The sequence below is a fragment of the Rhinatrema bivittatum genome, chromosome 8 (assembly GCF_901001135.1).
Source record: "Rhinatrema bivittatum chromosome 8, aRhiBiv1.1, whole genome shotgun sequence".
NCBI classification, from domain to species: Eukaryota; Metazoa; Chordata; class Amphibia; order Gymnophiona; family Rhinatrematidae; genus Rhinatrema; species Rhinatrema bivittatum.
In genome coordinates, this window is record NC_042622.1 from 276,167,514 (window position 1) to 276,183,098 (window position 15,585).

General features: G+C 46.0%; 1 protein-coding gene across 1 annotated transcript in view; it reads right to left on the minus strand.

The window, feature by feature from the left end:
- DOT1L (DOT1 like histone lysine methyltransferase) overlaps positions 1-15,585 on the minus strand; it is a 590,530-nt gene that overhangs the window by 288,906 nt on the left and 286,039 nt on the right. The window contains 1 exon segment of the mRNA XM_029610991.1: positions 13,531-13,599. Within this exon segment, the coding sequence (XP_029466851.1) occupies positions 13,531-13,599 (69 nt within the window).

Sequence of the window (15,585 nt, forward strand, 5' to 3'; positions counted from 1 at the left end):
CGCTTTAAATTTTACTCGCTTTAAATACTTTATGGTGATTTATATTTCGGTGTGTATTTTTATTTTTAGATGTCTTGTGCAGGGACTGTACTTGCTGAATAGAATAATTTTGGCTGGCTTTTGTCCAGCTCTGTAAGTAAAAGATGTACTGGCAGTTAATCAAAGTAGTGTTTATTTTTTTAATTTATACTTTAAGTTTTGTAACATAAGATGATACAAAACACAAAAATCATTTTCAACAACAAATATCACATACATAATCTTAAGGAAATATTAAGAACATGCCATACTGGGTCAGACCAAGGGTCCATCAAGCCCAGCATCCTGTTTCCAACAGTGGCCAATCCAGGCCACAAGAACCTGGCAAGTACCCAAAAACGAAGTCTATTCCATGTAACCATTGCTAATGTCAGTGGCTATTCTCTAAGTGAACCTAATAGCAGGTAATGGACTTCTCCTCCAAGAACTTATCCAATCCTTTTTTAAACACAGCTATACTAACTGCACTAACCACATCCTCTGGCAACAAATTCCAGAGTTTAATTGTGCGCTGAGTAAAAAAGAACTTTCTCCGATTAGTTTTAAATGTGCCCCATGCTAACTTCATGGAGTGCCCCCTAGTCTTTCTACTATCCGAAAGAGTAAATAACAGATTCACATCTACCCGTTCTAGACCTCTCAATTTTAAACATCTCTATCATATCCCCCCCTCAGCCGTCTCTTCTCCAAGCTGAAAAGTCCTAACCTCTTTAGTCTTTTCTCATAGGGGAGCTGTTCCATTCCCCTTATCATTTTGGTCGCCTTCTCTGTACCTTCTCCATCGCAGTTATATCTTTTTTGAGATGCGGCAACCAGAATTGTACACAGTATTCAAGGTGCGGTCTCTCACCATGAAGCGATACAGAGGCATTATGACATTTTCTGTTTTATTCACCATTCCCTTTCTAATAATTCCCAACATTCTGTTTGCTTTTTTGACTGCCGCAGCACACTGCACCGACAATTTCAATGTGTTATCCACTATGACGCCTAGATCTCTTTCTTGGGTTGTAGCACCTAATATGGAACCCAACATTGTATAATTATAGCATGGGTTACTCTTCCCTATATGCATCACCTTGCACTTACCACATTAAATTTCATCTGCCATTTGGATGCCCAATTTTCCAGTCTCACAAGGTCTTCCTGCAATTTATCACAATCTGCTTGTGATTTAACTACTCTGAACAATTTTGTGTCATCTGCAAATTTGATTATCTCACTCGTCGTATTTCTTTCCAGATCATTTATAAATATATTGAAAAGTAAGGGTCCCAATACAGATCCCTGAGGCACTCCACTGTCCACTCCCTTCCACTGAGAAAATTGTCCATTTAATCCTACTCTCTGTTTCCTGCTTTTAGCCAGTTTGCAATCCATGAAAGGACATCGCCACCTATCCCATGACTTTTTACTTTTCCTAGAAGCCTCTCATGAGGAACTTTGTCAAACGCCTTCTGAAAATCCAAGTATACTAATCTACCAGTTCACCTTTATCCACGTGTTTATTAACTCCTTCAAAAAAGTGAAGCAGATTTGTGAGGCAAGACTTGCCCTGGGTAAAGCCATGCTGACTTTGTTCCATTAAACCATGTCTTTCTATATGTTCTGTGATTTTGATGTTTAGAACACTTTCCACTATTTTTCCTGGCACTGAAGTCAGGCTAACCGGTCTGTAGTTTCCCGGATCGCCCCTGGAGCCCTTTTTAAATATTGGGGGTGCATTTGCTATTCTCCAGTCTTCAGGTACAATGGATGATTTTAATGATAGGTTACAAATTTTTACTAATAGGTCTGAAATTTCATTTTTTAGTTCCTTCAGAACCCTGGGATGTATACCATCCGGTCCAGGTCATTTACTACTCTTCAGTTTGTCAATCAGGCCTACCACATCTTCTAGGTTCACCGTGATTTGATTCAGTCCATCTGAATCATTACCCATGAAAACCTTCTCCATTACGGGTACCTCCCCAACATCCTCTTCAGTAAACACCGAAGCAAAGAAATCATTTAATCTTTCTGCGATGGCCTTATCTTCTCTAAGTGCCCCTTTAACCCCTCAATCATCTAATGGTCCAAATGACTCCCTCACAGGCTTTCTGCTTTGGATATATTTAAAAAAGTTTTTACTTTGAGTTTTTGCCTCTACAGCCAACTTCTTTTCAAATTCTCTCTTAGCCTGTCTTATCAATGTCTTACATTTAACTTGCCAACGTTTATGCTTTATCCTATTTTCTTCTGTTGGATCCTTCTTCCAGTTTTTGAATGAAGATCATGAATGAGCCCACATTATAGGGGGACAAAATGTAAAAAGCAAAAAAGTTTAAAGAATTCCAACTCTGGGGCTACCTATTCCCCAATCTCAACTTAAATTTGAGTCTTATCGACTAAGAAAACTTCCAAGTGCAATGGTCGGTGAAGTATCAGTTTGGGGTAGTAGCCGCCGTAACAAGCAAGCTACTCCCCTCTTTATGAATGCAAATCCTTTTTTCCACATTTCCTCTTGCCGATGAAGCTTAGAGCAATGTTGGAGTCACATTAACCGTGTGTATGTTTATTGAATAAGGGTATTATCTCCAGGTAGTAGCCGTCATTCCCGCGAGCCACCCACTCTTCATTCACGTCCTCTAGACTTTATGGATCCACAGTGTTTATCCCACGCCCCTTTGAAGTCCTTCACAGTTCTGGTCTTCACCACTTCTTCTGGAAGGGCATTCCAGGCATCCACCACCCTCTCCGTGAAGAAATACTTCCTGACATTGGTTCTGAGTCTTCCTCTCTGGAGCTTCAAATCGTGACCCCTGGTTCTGCTGATTTTTTCCCCCGACGGAAAAGGTTTGTAGTTTTCTTTGGATCTTTAAAACCTTTCAAGTATCTGAAAGTCTGTATCATATCACCTCTGCTCCTCCTTTCCTCCAGGGTGTACATATTTAGATTCTTCAATCTCTCCTCATAAGGCATTCGATGAAGACCCTCCACCTTTTTGGTCGCCCTTCTCTGGACCGCCTCCATCCTATCTCTGTCTCTTTGGAGATACGGTCTCCAGAACTGAACACAGTACTCCAGGGTGAGGCCTCACCAAGGACCTGTAACAAGGGGATCATCACTTCCCTTTTCTTACTCCTCTCTCTATGCAGCCAAGCATTCTTCTGGCTTTAGCTGTCACCTTGTCACATTGTTTCGCCGACTTCAGATCATTAGACAATATCACCCCAAGTTCTCTCTCCTGCTCCGTGCACATTAACCTTTCTCCCCCCATTGAATACAGTTCATTCGTATTTCCACTCCCCATATGCATGACTCTGCACTTCTTGGCATTGAATCTCAGCTGCCATATCTTCGACTGCTCTTCCAGCTTCCTTAAATCCCATCTCATTCTCTCCACTCCTTCCGTAGTGTCCACTCTGTTGCAGATCTTAGTGTCATCCGCAAAAAGACAAACCTTACCTTCTATCCCGTCCGCTATGTCGCTCACAAAGATATTGAGAACAGGACCGGTCCCAACACCGATCCTTGCGGTACACCACTTAAAACCGCGCTCTCTTCAGAGAGAGTTCCATTTACCATCACACATTGTCTTCTGTCCGTCAACCAGTTTGCAATCCAGGCCACCACCTCGGCACTCACTCATAAGCTTCTCATTATATTCACCAGTCTCCTGTGCGGGACTGTATCAAAAGCTTTGCTGAAATCCAAGTAGATGACAGAGTGCTCTTCCTTGATCCAATTCCTTGGTTACCCAGTCAAAAAATTCTATCAGATTTGTCTGACAGGATCTTGCCCTGGTGAATCCATGCTGCCTCTGATCCAGCAATTCTCCCAACTGTTCACTATTCTCTCTTTCAACAGCGACTCCATTACTTTTCCCACCACAGAGGTGAGGCTAACCGGTCTGTAATTACCAGCCTCTTCTCTGTTTCCACTCTTGTGAAGCGGGATCACCACCGCTCTTTCTCCAGTCACTTGGCACCACTCCCGTTTCTAGGGATCTATTAAACAGGTCACACAGTGGACCCTCCAGCATATCTCTGAGCTCTCTCAGTATCCTGGGATGAACCTCATCAGGCCCCATGGCTTTGTCCACTTTCAGTTTCCTCAGCTCTTCCCATACATTCTCTACTGTAAATGGAGTTGCATCTACTCCATTCCCCTCTAGTTTGTTAAGTAGCAATGGTCCTTCTCCAGGGTCTTCTTTAGTGAACACAGAACTGGAGTATTTATTTAATATTTCTGCCATTTCTTCGTCTCTCTCCACACATTGATCCTTTTCACCTTTCAATTTCACTATACCACTTTGAACTTTTCTCCTTTCACTGATGTATCTGAAAAATGTTGTCACCTCTCTTCGGCAATCACTGTTCATATTGTTTCTGGGTTATGAGTGAGGTATGGTTGCTGTGTGTGTGATTTGCTTTTATGCATGAATGAAAGTATGGGTAATTTTAACTAAAATATGGATTATGTTGTGATGTCCTACAGGTTGATTTATTGTAAAAAAAAATTATTTTGATTGTTAATAAAATTGTGAAATTGGTTATTTCCTCTTTTTTGGATGATTTACATTATAGACTAAATTTATTGAGGCATGAGCTTTTGAGGACAGAATCAACTTCATCAGATACATGGTGAAGTACAGAGGTGGGTAAAATATATGGGGATGAAGGGGGAGATACACAACAAAGACGACATTGAATAGGCAGGCAGGGTGTGGAAACAAAGGGGCTCAGAGCGCACTGTATAACACGCACTCCAACGCCGGTTAAATAGGTGCTAATCCACCCCCTAATGCAATAGGGGGATTAGCGCCTATTTAACCTGCGTCGAATGCTGAGTGAATGTTATAGCGCTCATCCCATGCAAATGCACATGCAAATGAGCCTATTACTCATTCACTCCGCATGCAAAAAAATAAAGGTGTGTCTCAGACGCACATTTATCGCTCAGCTATTAACGCCTGCTTGGAGCAGGCGTTAATGGCTGAGCGCAGAAATAACGAAACATAGAAATGATGGCAGAAGACCAAACGGCCCATCCAGTCTGCCCAGCAAGCTTTCACACTTTTTTTTTTTTTAGTTGAAACAAAACTAGAGACAATATCAATCTGATAAAACAGACTCGGAGGAGGCATAGTTCTTTGTGTCTAATCCCATTAATCATTGAGAATCCGGCTGCGAGCCCGAGGCAGGAGCGATTGTAAATAAGCATTCCAGGTCTTCAGGAATTTGCGACTATGTACCGGTGAGGAACGAGAAGCCATATTCTCCATCTGAAGCAGTTTGTGAAATGCATTCCGCCACATCCAGTGATTGGGTACCACTGTAGTCTTCCAGTGCAACAAGATCAGCTTTTTACCCACATAACCAGCCTTGCAAATTCACATACGAGCATCGGCCCCTCTAACCACAGTGGGGCGCATACAACCAAATAGGAGCACCGCCGGCGAGAGGGAAACTGAGATGGCCAATAACGTCACCAAATAGACTGTAGTAGAAGTCCAAAATTTCCGGATTCGAGGGCAACCCCAAAAAGAGTGCGACAGAGTACAGGACTCAGACAAGCATTTTGCGCATTGACTCGTCTCCCGCAAATGCGCCTTATGCAAAAGGCAAGGGGACAGATAGGCCCGCTATAAAAATTTGTATTGCATTTCTTTATAATAGGAGTTACTAGAGACATGGGAAATCCATTTAAAACTGGTGTTGATCACCTCTGGTGTGACCTCAAACACCCCATCACTGCTCCACCTCTCTGCCAGCCGCCCCCCAGGTAATGCTGCGTTCAAATTCCGTAAGCCTTTATAAGCCTCAGTTAACGTTAGTTTGGCAGGTCTTTCCAACTTCAATATCTTACTGACAGCCTCAAAGACTGCCGGTGCCTTCCAGGATACGGGCAATGAACTAACATAATGCTGCAATTGTACGTAAGGTAAAACCTGCTTAGGTCCAATATTATATATAGCACTAATTTTGGAGAATGGCAAAATAACCCCTGCATTGTCCAGAACATGCCCTAGTTGTGTTATGCCTTTCGATGCCCAGGTCTGAAAGCCCGCCGACTGTGAACCCGGTGTGAACTGTAAATTACCTTGAATGGGGAGCAAATAAGCACAGAGCAATAGGATATGTAGGCATTCACATAGCCGTTTCCACGCCACCCGCATCGGTTCCAATAACTCATGGGCACGTAGGGTTTCAGGGAGGTGTTGGGTAGCTGTTTGCAAAGTGAATCGGAGATCCAGCAGAGCCACTATGGTCTGGTCAGCCCTGCCCTGAGCTCTTCAAGCTCAGGGCAGAAGTGCTGTGTCACCATTGGTGCTCCCCTGCAATAAAATTAATTTCAAAGCCCCCCTTCTGAAACCCGGGCCCCGGCAGGAAAGTGTTGTTTGAATGTGGTCTCAACTGGCAATCAGCCTGGGGGAAGATCCCGCAGAGCACAGTTCGGTTCCATGCTCTGCTTGTGCCGCCATCATACTCAATGCTGAATTACACACAGTCCCCAACAAATTAATAAAGGGACACCTCAGACAGCACCAAATCATTGTCCAATGCCTGCCATTTTCACAAGATTTCAAAATGGCTGTCGGTGCCCCCAACCGTTACCAGCAATTTGGCAGAAAATCAACTGCGGTACCAATCGCAGAACCCCCGTCAAAAGGCTGGGAAGACTTACCAGCACTGTTCCACTCCCCATCCTCCCCCAGAAGCATTCAGAGCTCACCTTCAAAGGTATGCGCTAAGACTGCATGTTGTACAGAGTGTGGGTTTTGCATTCCTCTATGTCATCACTACCCCTTAGTCCAAAATGACCAAATCAGGTATACACAGACTGTCTACTGCCCAAAGGGCAGCCCCACTCTCCAGCTGCCACAAACCACTTGCTGCTGAAAGGCTAGCATTCCACTTTGAGGTTTCTTTTTCTTTTAATTTACTGCTGCAGCCAGAAACAGGTTCAAGACTTTAAAGCAGCAGACATATCCTGAGAGCAAGTAAGGCAGATAAGGGAGAAACAGAATGGAAAATCATTTATCAGTCCCCCTGGAACCTCCTTGGACCTGGATACACTGCTGTAGGAGGAAGCACAAGGGTTTGGACCTAAATTGTTTCTGAATACACAAGAAGGGGGAAGTGGTGCTCGACTGAGGGAGGGAGCCTGAAGCTGTCACCTCGAGATCTGTCAACCACATAGATATCTTCTTTGGCTTAGGGCCATGCTCAACTGAATGAGGGAGAATTCATCTGTCACTTCAGGAGCTGTGCAACAGAATTTTTCTGTTTACCCGGTCCAATCAGGCCTTTGCTTCCAGCACAAGAAGCTTGTCCACCATTTGCTGGAGACAGAGAATACTGGCAGGTTGATGTCAGTAGAGAGATATAAAAGGAGTGACATCAGCAAGCCTGATGTTCTCTCTCTCTCTATCTGATGGTTGGCGTGCATAATCTAATTGTCCAGTCTGGTCTGACAGGATGAAGAAGACACCATTACAGAGTTTCAGGACAAATAAAGTACCATGGAGACTTAACCAGTCAGTCACTGGAATATTTCCTCTCTCTTATTTTGTTCAAAGTATTACCTCAAGATGTGCAGGGAGTATTCTCTTTCATAAACAGATCAGATTTAAAACTTAATATAGAAGCCCTCTGGGGACAGGGAAATACCTACGATACCTGAATGTAATCCATTAACCATTCATAAAATGCAGAATATAAATCAGAAATTAAATGTACACACCACTCTTTATGGAAGGAAGCTGAGTTCTTGCACTGGCTGGATACAAGGTCTACAGTGCTAATGCAAGTGGTTCTGTCTGTCTGTCCCAGCCAACACAAGATGACATTTTATATACCATAACAGATGCCTTTGAGCAGTGGGCTCCCCAAACGTGGTCTTTGCAGGCCTCAATCCAGTTAGGATTTCAGGATTCCATAATAAATATGCATAACATGCACTTCCTCCACTGTATGCAACATAGATGTCATTTATTTTATTTATTTAACATTTTTCTATACCGAACTTCATGACAAGCTTCATATCAGGCCGGTTTACATCAAACTTGTAAAGGAGCTGCAATCCTCAGGGTTTTTAGGATTTCCTGCCTTAAAGATTCTATAAAACATATAATCCCTTGTGATTTTCAAGTCTATATTTTTTTAAATTAAAAGTAATAGCACAAAATAAAGAGAAAGGAGACGTTTCAGCTAATCCAACAATATGACTCTCACGCCCATAGTACTTTATAATACATACTTCCATAGGTATCACTTAAACGGTGCGGAAGGGGATGCTCAGAGCTCTTCCTCTCAATATATTTTGAGAAAGCACAGTTGCTTACCTATAACAGGTGTTCTCCTAGGGCAGCAGGATTTTAGTCTTCACATATGGGTGTCATCATCCGATGGAGCCCAGCAAGGAAAACATTTGTCAAAGTTTTTAGAAGCTTTGACCAGCACACTGAGTATGTCCAGCCTGCCGCTATCTGCGCATCCACGTGAGGTCCCCCTTTAGTCTCGTAACAGATGAAAATATGAGCAAAAAAAAAAAACAAATCGTAAAAAGAACCCAACTCCGTGGGGAGGCAGGCAGGATTCCTAAGGACTAACATCCTGCTGTCCTAGGAGAACACCTGTTACAGGTAAGCAACTGCGCTTTCTCCTAGGACAAGCAGGATGGTAGTTCTACATGTGGGTGAGTAGCAAGCTCCAGATTGTCCCTGTTAACAGGGGAGACCAACAGTGACCAACAAAATCTGCAGCGCTGTAGGTTGGTAGTGGACTGTCTGGTTCCCACAAGAGGCATGAACAGGAAGGGTTGGGTTTAGGTCTGGAATAGGTTGCAAAGGGCGGATTGACTGAAGGCACTGTCCTGACGCTCCATCTTTGTCCAAGCAGTAATGAGCCACAAACGTGTGAAGAGAACTCCAGGTTGCGGCTCGGCAAATTTTGACGATGGGGACCACATGCAAATGAGCCACCGACGTCACCATAGCCCGCACAAAGTGAGCCTTTACTCTGCCGGCTAGTAGAAGGCCTGCCTATGCATAGTAGAAGGCGATGCAAACCGCCAGCCAGTTAGGCAAGGTCTATTTGCCCACCGCCGTTCCCAGCCTGTTTGTATCAAAGGACACAAAGAGCTGAGTGGACTGCCTATGGCCGGCTGTGCGATCTAAATAAAAAGCCAAGGCCCTTTTGCAGTCCAAGGTATGAAGAGCCCATTCCCCTGGGTGGGAATGAGGCCTCAGAAAGAAGGTGGGTAAAAAGATGGACTGATTTGAGGTGGAAATCAGTCACAACCTTGGGCAGAAACTTAGGATGCATACGCAGACCTCAAGATCGTGGAAGAACCTCGTGTATGGCGGGAACTTAACTAGAGCCTGAAGCACACTGACCTTACGAGCCGAAGTGATCGCCACCAGGAATATAACTTTCCAGATGAGGAACTTCAGATCGCAGAATTGCAGCGGCTCAAAGGGAGGGTCGCATGAGCTGTGCCAGGACAATGTTGAGGCCCCAAGATGCAACAGGAGGCCAAAGAGGAGGCTTCAGCTGGTGGAGGCCCCGCATGAAACGGCCAACTAAAGGTTGCAACAAAACGGGCATGCCAGTGACACCCCAATGGTACAACACTGACAGCGCTAAAATGGGGAACCCTGACCGAGCTGGTTTGAAGCCCAGCCTCAGAGAGGTGCCACAGCTAGTCCAACAGCTGGAGAAGGGGACATGAGAAATGATCCAAGCCATGCCCTGCACACCAGATGGAAAATAGTTTCCACTTTAAGCTGTAGGACTTCCTGATGGAAGGCTTCCGAGACACCACCAGCACTTGGGAGACAGTCCAAGCGCGCCAAGGGCTGAAGGACTATGTGCTCAAAATCCAAACTGTCAGAGCCAATGTTTGGAGGTTCGGATGGCGCAGGGTGCCCTGATTCTGCGAGATGAGATCTGGCGCTGTCCCTAACCGGATGGGGACCCGCAGACAGGTCCTGCAGAAGCGGGAACCAGACCTATCAGGGCCAAAAGGGCACCACAAGGATCATGGTCCCTCTCTCCTGTTGAAGCTTCAGCAGTGTCTTCAAAAGGAGAGGTAGAGGTGGGTAGGCATAGAGCAGACCCTTCCCCCAGTGGAGGGAGAAGGCATCGTAGGCTGGATGTCCGCTCCCCGACCACAGGGAGCAGAACCTTCTCACCTTGTAGTTTTGTGTGGAGGTGAAGAGGTCCGCATCCAGCATACCCCACCGGTGAAATAGCTCGGTCGCTACCACCGGTTTGAGAGACCATTCGTGTGGCTGGAAGAAGCAACTTAGGCAATCCGCCAGCACGTTCAGATATCCTGGCAGGTATGTCACTCGTAGATAATTCCCTTGTGACGGGGCCCAGGTCCACACTTACACCGCCTCGTGACAGAGGAGGAACGAGCCCATGCCGCCCTGCTTGTTGTTATATCACATCGCTGCTTGGCTGTCCATCCAAATCAGGACTTCCTTGTGGGTCAACCAATCTCTGAATGCCCACAAGGCGAAATGGATCGCCCAAAGCTCCAGGAAGTTTATCTGTCAGCGGGCTTCGGAGGTGGTCCAGAGACCCTGCGTGTGGAGGCCATTCACATGGGCTCCTCAGCCTTGAGGAGAGGCATCACTGGTGAGGATTGCTTGAGGCAGCGCAGTCTGGAAGGGAATTCCCCTCTCCAAGTTGGTACGGTCTTCCCACCAGGACAGAGACACTCACAAAGGTTCCGTGACTGCGACATGAGTCTCGAGGTCCTGGGAGGCCTGTTGCCATTGTGATCGCAAGGTCCACTGAGCCCTCCGCATGCACAGGTGGGCAAGAGGGGTGACAATGACGGAAGCCTCCATGTGGCCTATCAGTCGGAGCAGAAGGCGAGTGGATACCTGCCAGCTGTTGCGGACAAAGGCTGCTAGTGAGGCAAGGGTGCAAGCCCGATCCCAGGGCAGAAACGCTTTTGAAGTCCAGCTGAGGAGACGGGCAGAGGTGAAACTTGGGGTAGTTGATAACAAACCCAATGCCTGTAGCGTCTGCACTGTCAGGGCTAGAGTGTTCAGAGTCATGCGTGGGAATCACCCCTGATCAACCAGTCTAGGTACAGGAAAACATGCATCGCCCGATGTCTGTGATAGGCCGCCACCACCGCCAGGCATTTGGTGAAGACGTGGGAGGCCGAGGCCAACCCAAAAGGAGGCACCCCTGTACTGGTAATGGGCGTTCCCCACCACAAAGCAGAGATACTTTCTTTGGTTGAGGAAAATGGCTATGTGCATGTAAGCCTCCTTGAGGTCGAGGGAGCAAAGCCAGTCTCCTCTTTTGAGGAGAGGAATCAACGTGCCCAGAGAGACCATCTTGAACTTTTCTCTTGCGAGAAACTTGTTCCATACCCTAAGGTCGAGGATGGTGCGCAAGCCGCCATTTCTCTTGGGAATGAGAAAGTACCTCGAATAGAACTCTCGGCCCTGCTGGGGGCGAGGGACCGGCTCTACTGCGCCTGCTAAAAGAAGGGCGGGGAGTTCCTTTTGAAGGATGACCTGCGGGGCGGACGAACCCCAAGACTGACGTGGGGGGAGAGGTCTCTGGGAGCCGACTGAAGTTGAAACGATACCTCTGACGAATGATGGCAAGGACCCAAAAGGTCCAACGTAACATCTTCCCAACGATGGGCGAAGCCTAGGAGCCTGCCTCCCACTGAGAAATCTGGTGTCTGGGGTACGCCTGACTGACTTTCGCTCCCTCGCCACCAGTCAAAAGCTTGTAGCTGGGGCGCCGGCTGGGGTCTGGGCACTCGTTGGCGAGGGTGGCCCCTGGAGCTGGTGCATGGCGGATGAACCCGGGAGGCGGGAGGATAATACTTCCTCTGCCTGTAGAAGGGCTTCCGGAATCACAGCCTGGAGAAGGGTGTCTGAAGCGCTGGTCCTTCAATTGTGCTACCGCATCCCAGACCTTATCCACAAAGAGATTTTCACCGGTGCAGAGGAGATCCACAAGCCTTTCCTGCACTTCAAGATGGAGGTCAGAAGCTCTGAGCCAGTCCATTCTCCAGGAGCTGATGCCCATCGCGGCCACGTGGGCCACTATCTCAAAAACATCATAGGTGGAATGCACTGCATACTTGCCAGTTTCTAGACCCAGAAGGACGATGGCCGACAGTGCCTTTTGTTGTTGTTCAGGCAAGTCCTCTGTGAGGTAAGCTCTGGCACCAGTTCGAGGACTGGTGACACTAGCAGCTCGATACTCTGAAGTGCCTTGAGCAGTGCGGACTGCACCCCGAGGTCCAGCTCTTCCTGAAAGTCTGGAGTGGCCAGGCCTCAGGGAGGGGAATGAAGCGTCATTGGCTCTTCCTCAGGACTCCGAAGTGGCATGGTGCCTGGCACAGATATCTGTGAGGAAAGCCTGGGACTCCTGGGGGAAATCGGAAGACGGGGCCTCCAATGGCCGGTGTCACTTTGGCGGCCGCCCAGCAGCCACCAGTGCCACTCTGGAAATCGGAGCCGTGCGTTGACGGCGACCAGTGGCAATGTTTGTGGGATCTTCCACGGTGCTCGGCCTGGGCTTTCCCTGGTGCCAAGGAGGTGGAAAAACCCAATGTCCAAGAGAGCAGTGAAATCACAGAGGATCTGTTACCGTTCCCGCAATCTTTTGAAGAGCTATCAGGAGGAATGGTGAGAGGGAGTGTATCGAGAGGCTCCTCACGACTTCTTGGCATTGATGGCTCCCACGCAGGAGTGGAAGGAGCAGACTTTGAAGAAACCGAAAAGTTTCTCCATCTTATCAAGGCGCACCCAACGGCCTTTGGGAGTCATCTGATCGCACAGAGGCCCCCAGGCAGAGGATGCAAACCTCATGCGAATCAGTGATAGACATGGTCCGCGGACACCAACAAAAAAAGGTCAATGCCATGAAAAAACACCCGGTGTGAAGTCACCATAAGGAGAGTAGTTGGGAATAGACTGCAAAGTTGAAAAAGGCAAGAATAATAACCGGGAAAAAGACCTGATACTGTCGAGAAAAAAAAAGAAATAGAGGAGCTTCATGAACTGCGAGACAACTGCACTAAGGAAAAGAAGAGACCGAAGTAGGACCTCGCATGGATGCGCAGATAGTGGCATGCTGGGCATGCTCAGTGTTCTGGTCAAAGATTCCAGAAACTTTGACAAACGTTTTCCGTGCCAGGCTCCATCGGATGATGTCACCTACATATGAGGACTACCATCCTGCTTGTCCTAGGAGAAACATTAGCATGGTGTAAGAGAAATCATGGAGGATGCACATTTATTAACATCTTAAGCCAGGCTGGACCAGGGTAATGATCTATACTCTCTTACTTCAAAGCATACACTGCCTACAAACCACAGTGAAAGTTTTAGTGTTAAGGCCATTTCTTTCTACTCCTGTACAATGTATCATATTACTGGTTTATCCCACTGCTCCAGAAAAACATCATCAGTGCTACATTTGTGCAATGAGAAATGGTGTAGGAGTAGAATCTTACCGCTCAAATTTCGACTGTTTATTCTAAAATTCAGGGGTGCAAAAGGCTTGGAGGACACGATTCTACCGCCTGACAGGGAGAGAAAAAACATCAAATGCAACCTATTAATACTGATTTACTAACAAGCTCTTATAGAAAGGCAAGAAGGAAAGAAAAAAAATTAAAGAGAAGCACATGAAAGTGTGAAACTTTTACCTAAAACTTATTCACATATATTATTACAACCTTATCTTTGGTCAATCATTACATTATGCTGGGCAAAGAGCAAGTCATGCCAATATTTGACATGTATGGCTAGAAGAATTTTATCAAATGTGTTTCCACTCTAATTCTTAGCAAGAGATTCTTAATTTATTTCATGACCATCATTGGACTGTGTTCATCAAAACAGACTTTAGTCCAACTGCCTTAGAGCATAATCATAGGTCAAAGTTTTCTCTAAGGACAAAATTTGTTTCCTAGTTTTTTTTGCTTTTTCTTTTTATAAATTGCATGTAAAAATCTTCTTTCAGCCAAAAGACCTGCTAAGCATCTAGACACCGATTTAGCATTTCGAAATGTGTATTTCTGCTTCAGAGGCACTGAGATATCAAGAAGGGCTATGACTGCTGTCATTTATAGTATTTGCTTAGAACCTATGATCAAAGTATACATAATTACATATCAATGCAAAATCATTAGATTTACTGCTAAACACTTCTATTATACACAAGGGAATAAGGAAAATCTTCTGCTAAACATTAAATAACGTTTCATCATCCAAAAGAGTACATAAAGGTGAACTTACTATTGATGCAGCACAAGGAGAAATTACTACTTACCTGATAATTTCCTTTCCTCTAAGGAGGGCAGGCTAATCCACAACAGTGAGTAATGCACCTCTACCAGCAGATGGATATCGAGCAAAAGTTGGCGTCATGGATATATAGCCCCACACCGATATCAGCCTGCCAGTATTCTCTGGAAAAGCCAAACTATGGACAAACTAGTTATACTAGAACATGTTTAACAACAGTGAACTAGTCATGTTTTCACCCAACTGGGAACACAGCACTCAGACAAAAGCATTAACATGCACTAATCTCAGAGGCCAGTCATGTCACTTACCAGTCCTTCAATGAATTAACAGAATAACGGCCGGCATCACCACAAGAAGGGACAAGCTAAAAGCAAATAGGCAGCTGAGGGCGGGTTGTGGATTAGCTTACTCTCCCTTAGAGGAAAGAAAATTATCAAGTAAGTAGTAATTTCTCCTTCCTCTGCACTCAGGCAGGCCAATCCAACCTGTGGAACGTACGAAAGCTACTCCTGAACAGGGTGGGAGGCTGCATGTGGTGCAGTCAACACTGCATGCGCGAAGTCTGTGCCCTTCATAGCCCGAACTCTAAGTGGAATGCGTGGGAATATGCGCAAGGAAGATCACGTCACTGCTAGGGAAATCTTGTCAGGAGAGAATAACCAACTCTCCACAAACGATACCACCAAATGCGCCCCTACTTACCCACGGAAGGAAACCTCGGCTTCTGGGCTATAGCTGCCTGTGATGCTGTATCCCCTTGTTTTACTTCCACCATAGAGCAAAAAACAGCCAATCTTACAACCTGAAAGATTCAGAAACCTTCAAGTATCTCATCCAATGCAACTTGACATCCAATGCACGCAAAAAAACAAGACCCACTCTCGTTACGAACCCTCTCCAACATTGGCAGGGGAATAGAGTGAGTCAAGTGAAGGTTCCAAAACCACTCATGGCAAAAAGAAAGGCACAGCCTTAAGCTATATTGTCCCTGAAGGCAGGCACAAAGACGGCTCATGGCAAAAAAGATCTTGCAGCCCAGAAACCTGACGTGTTGAACAGATTGCCATGAGAAAAAAATGATTTCAAGGCAAGTAGTTGCAAGTAACGTCCACACAGTGGAGGAAAGGTGGCTGTGAAACTCACCAAGAAAAGCAAGTTTGCTTACCGTAAATGCTGTTTCTGTAGATAGCAGGATGAATTAGCCATGCTGTCTGGGACATCCCTACGGGCAGCCTCGAGGTAGAGCTTCTGAAGCA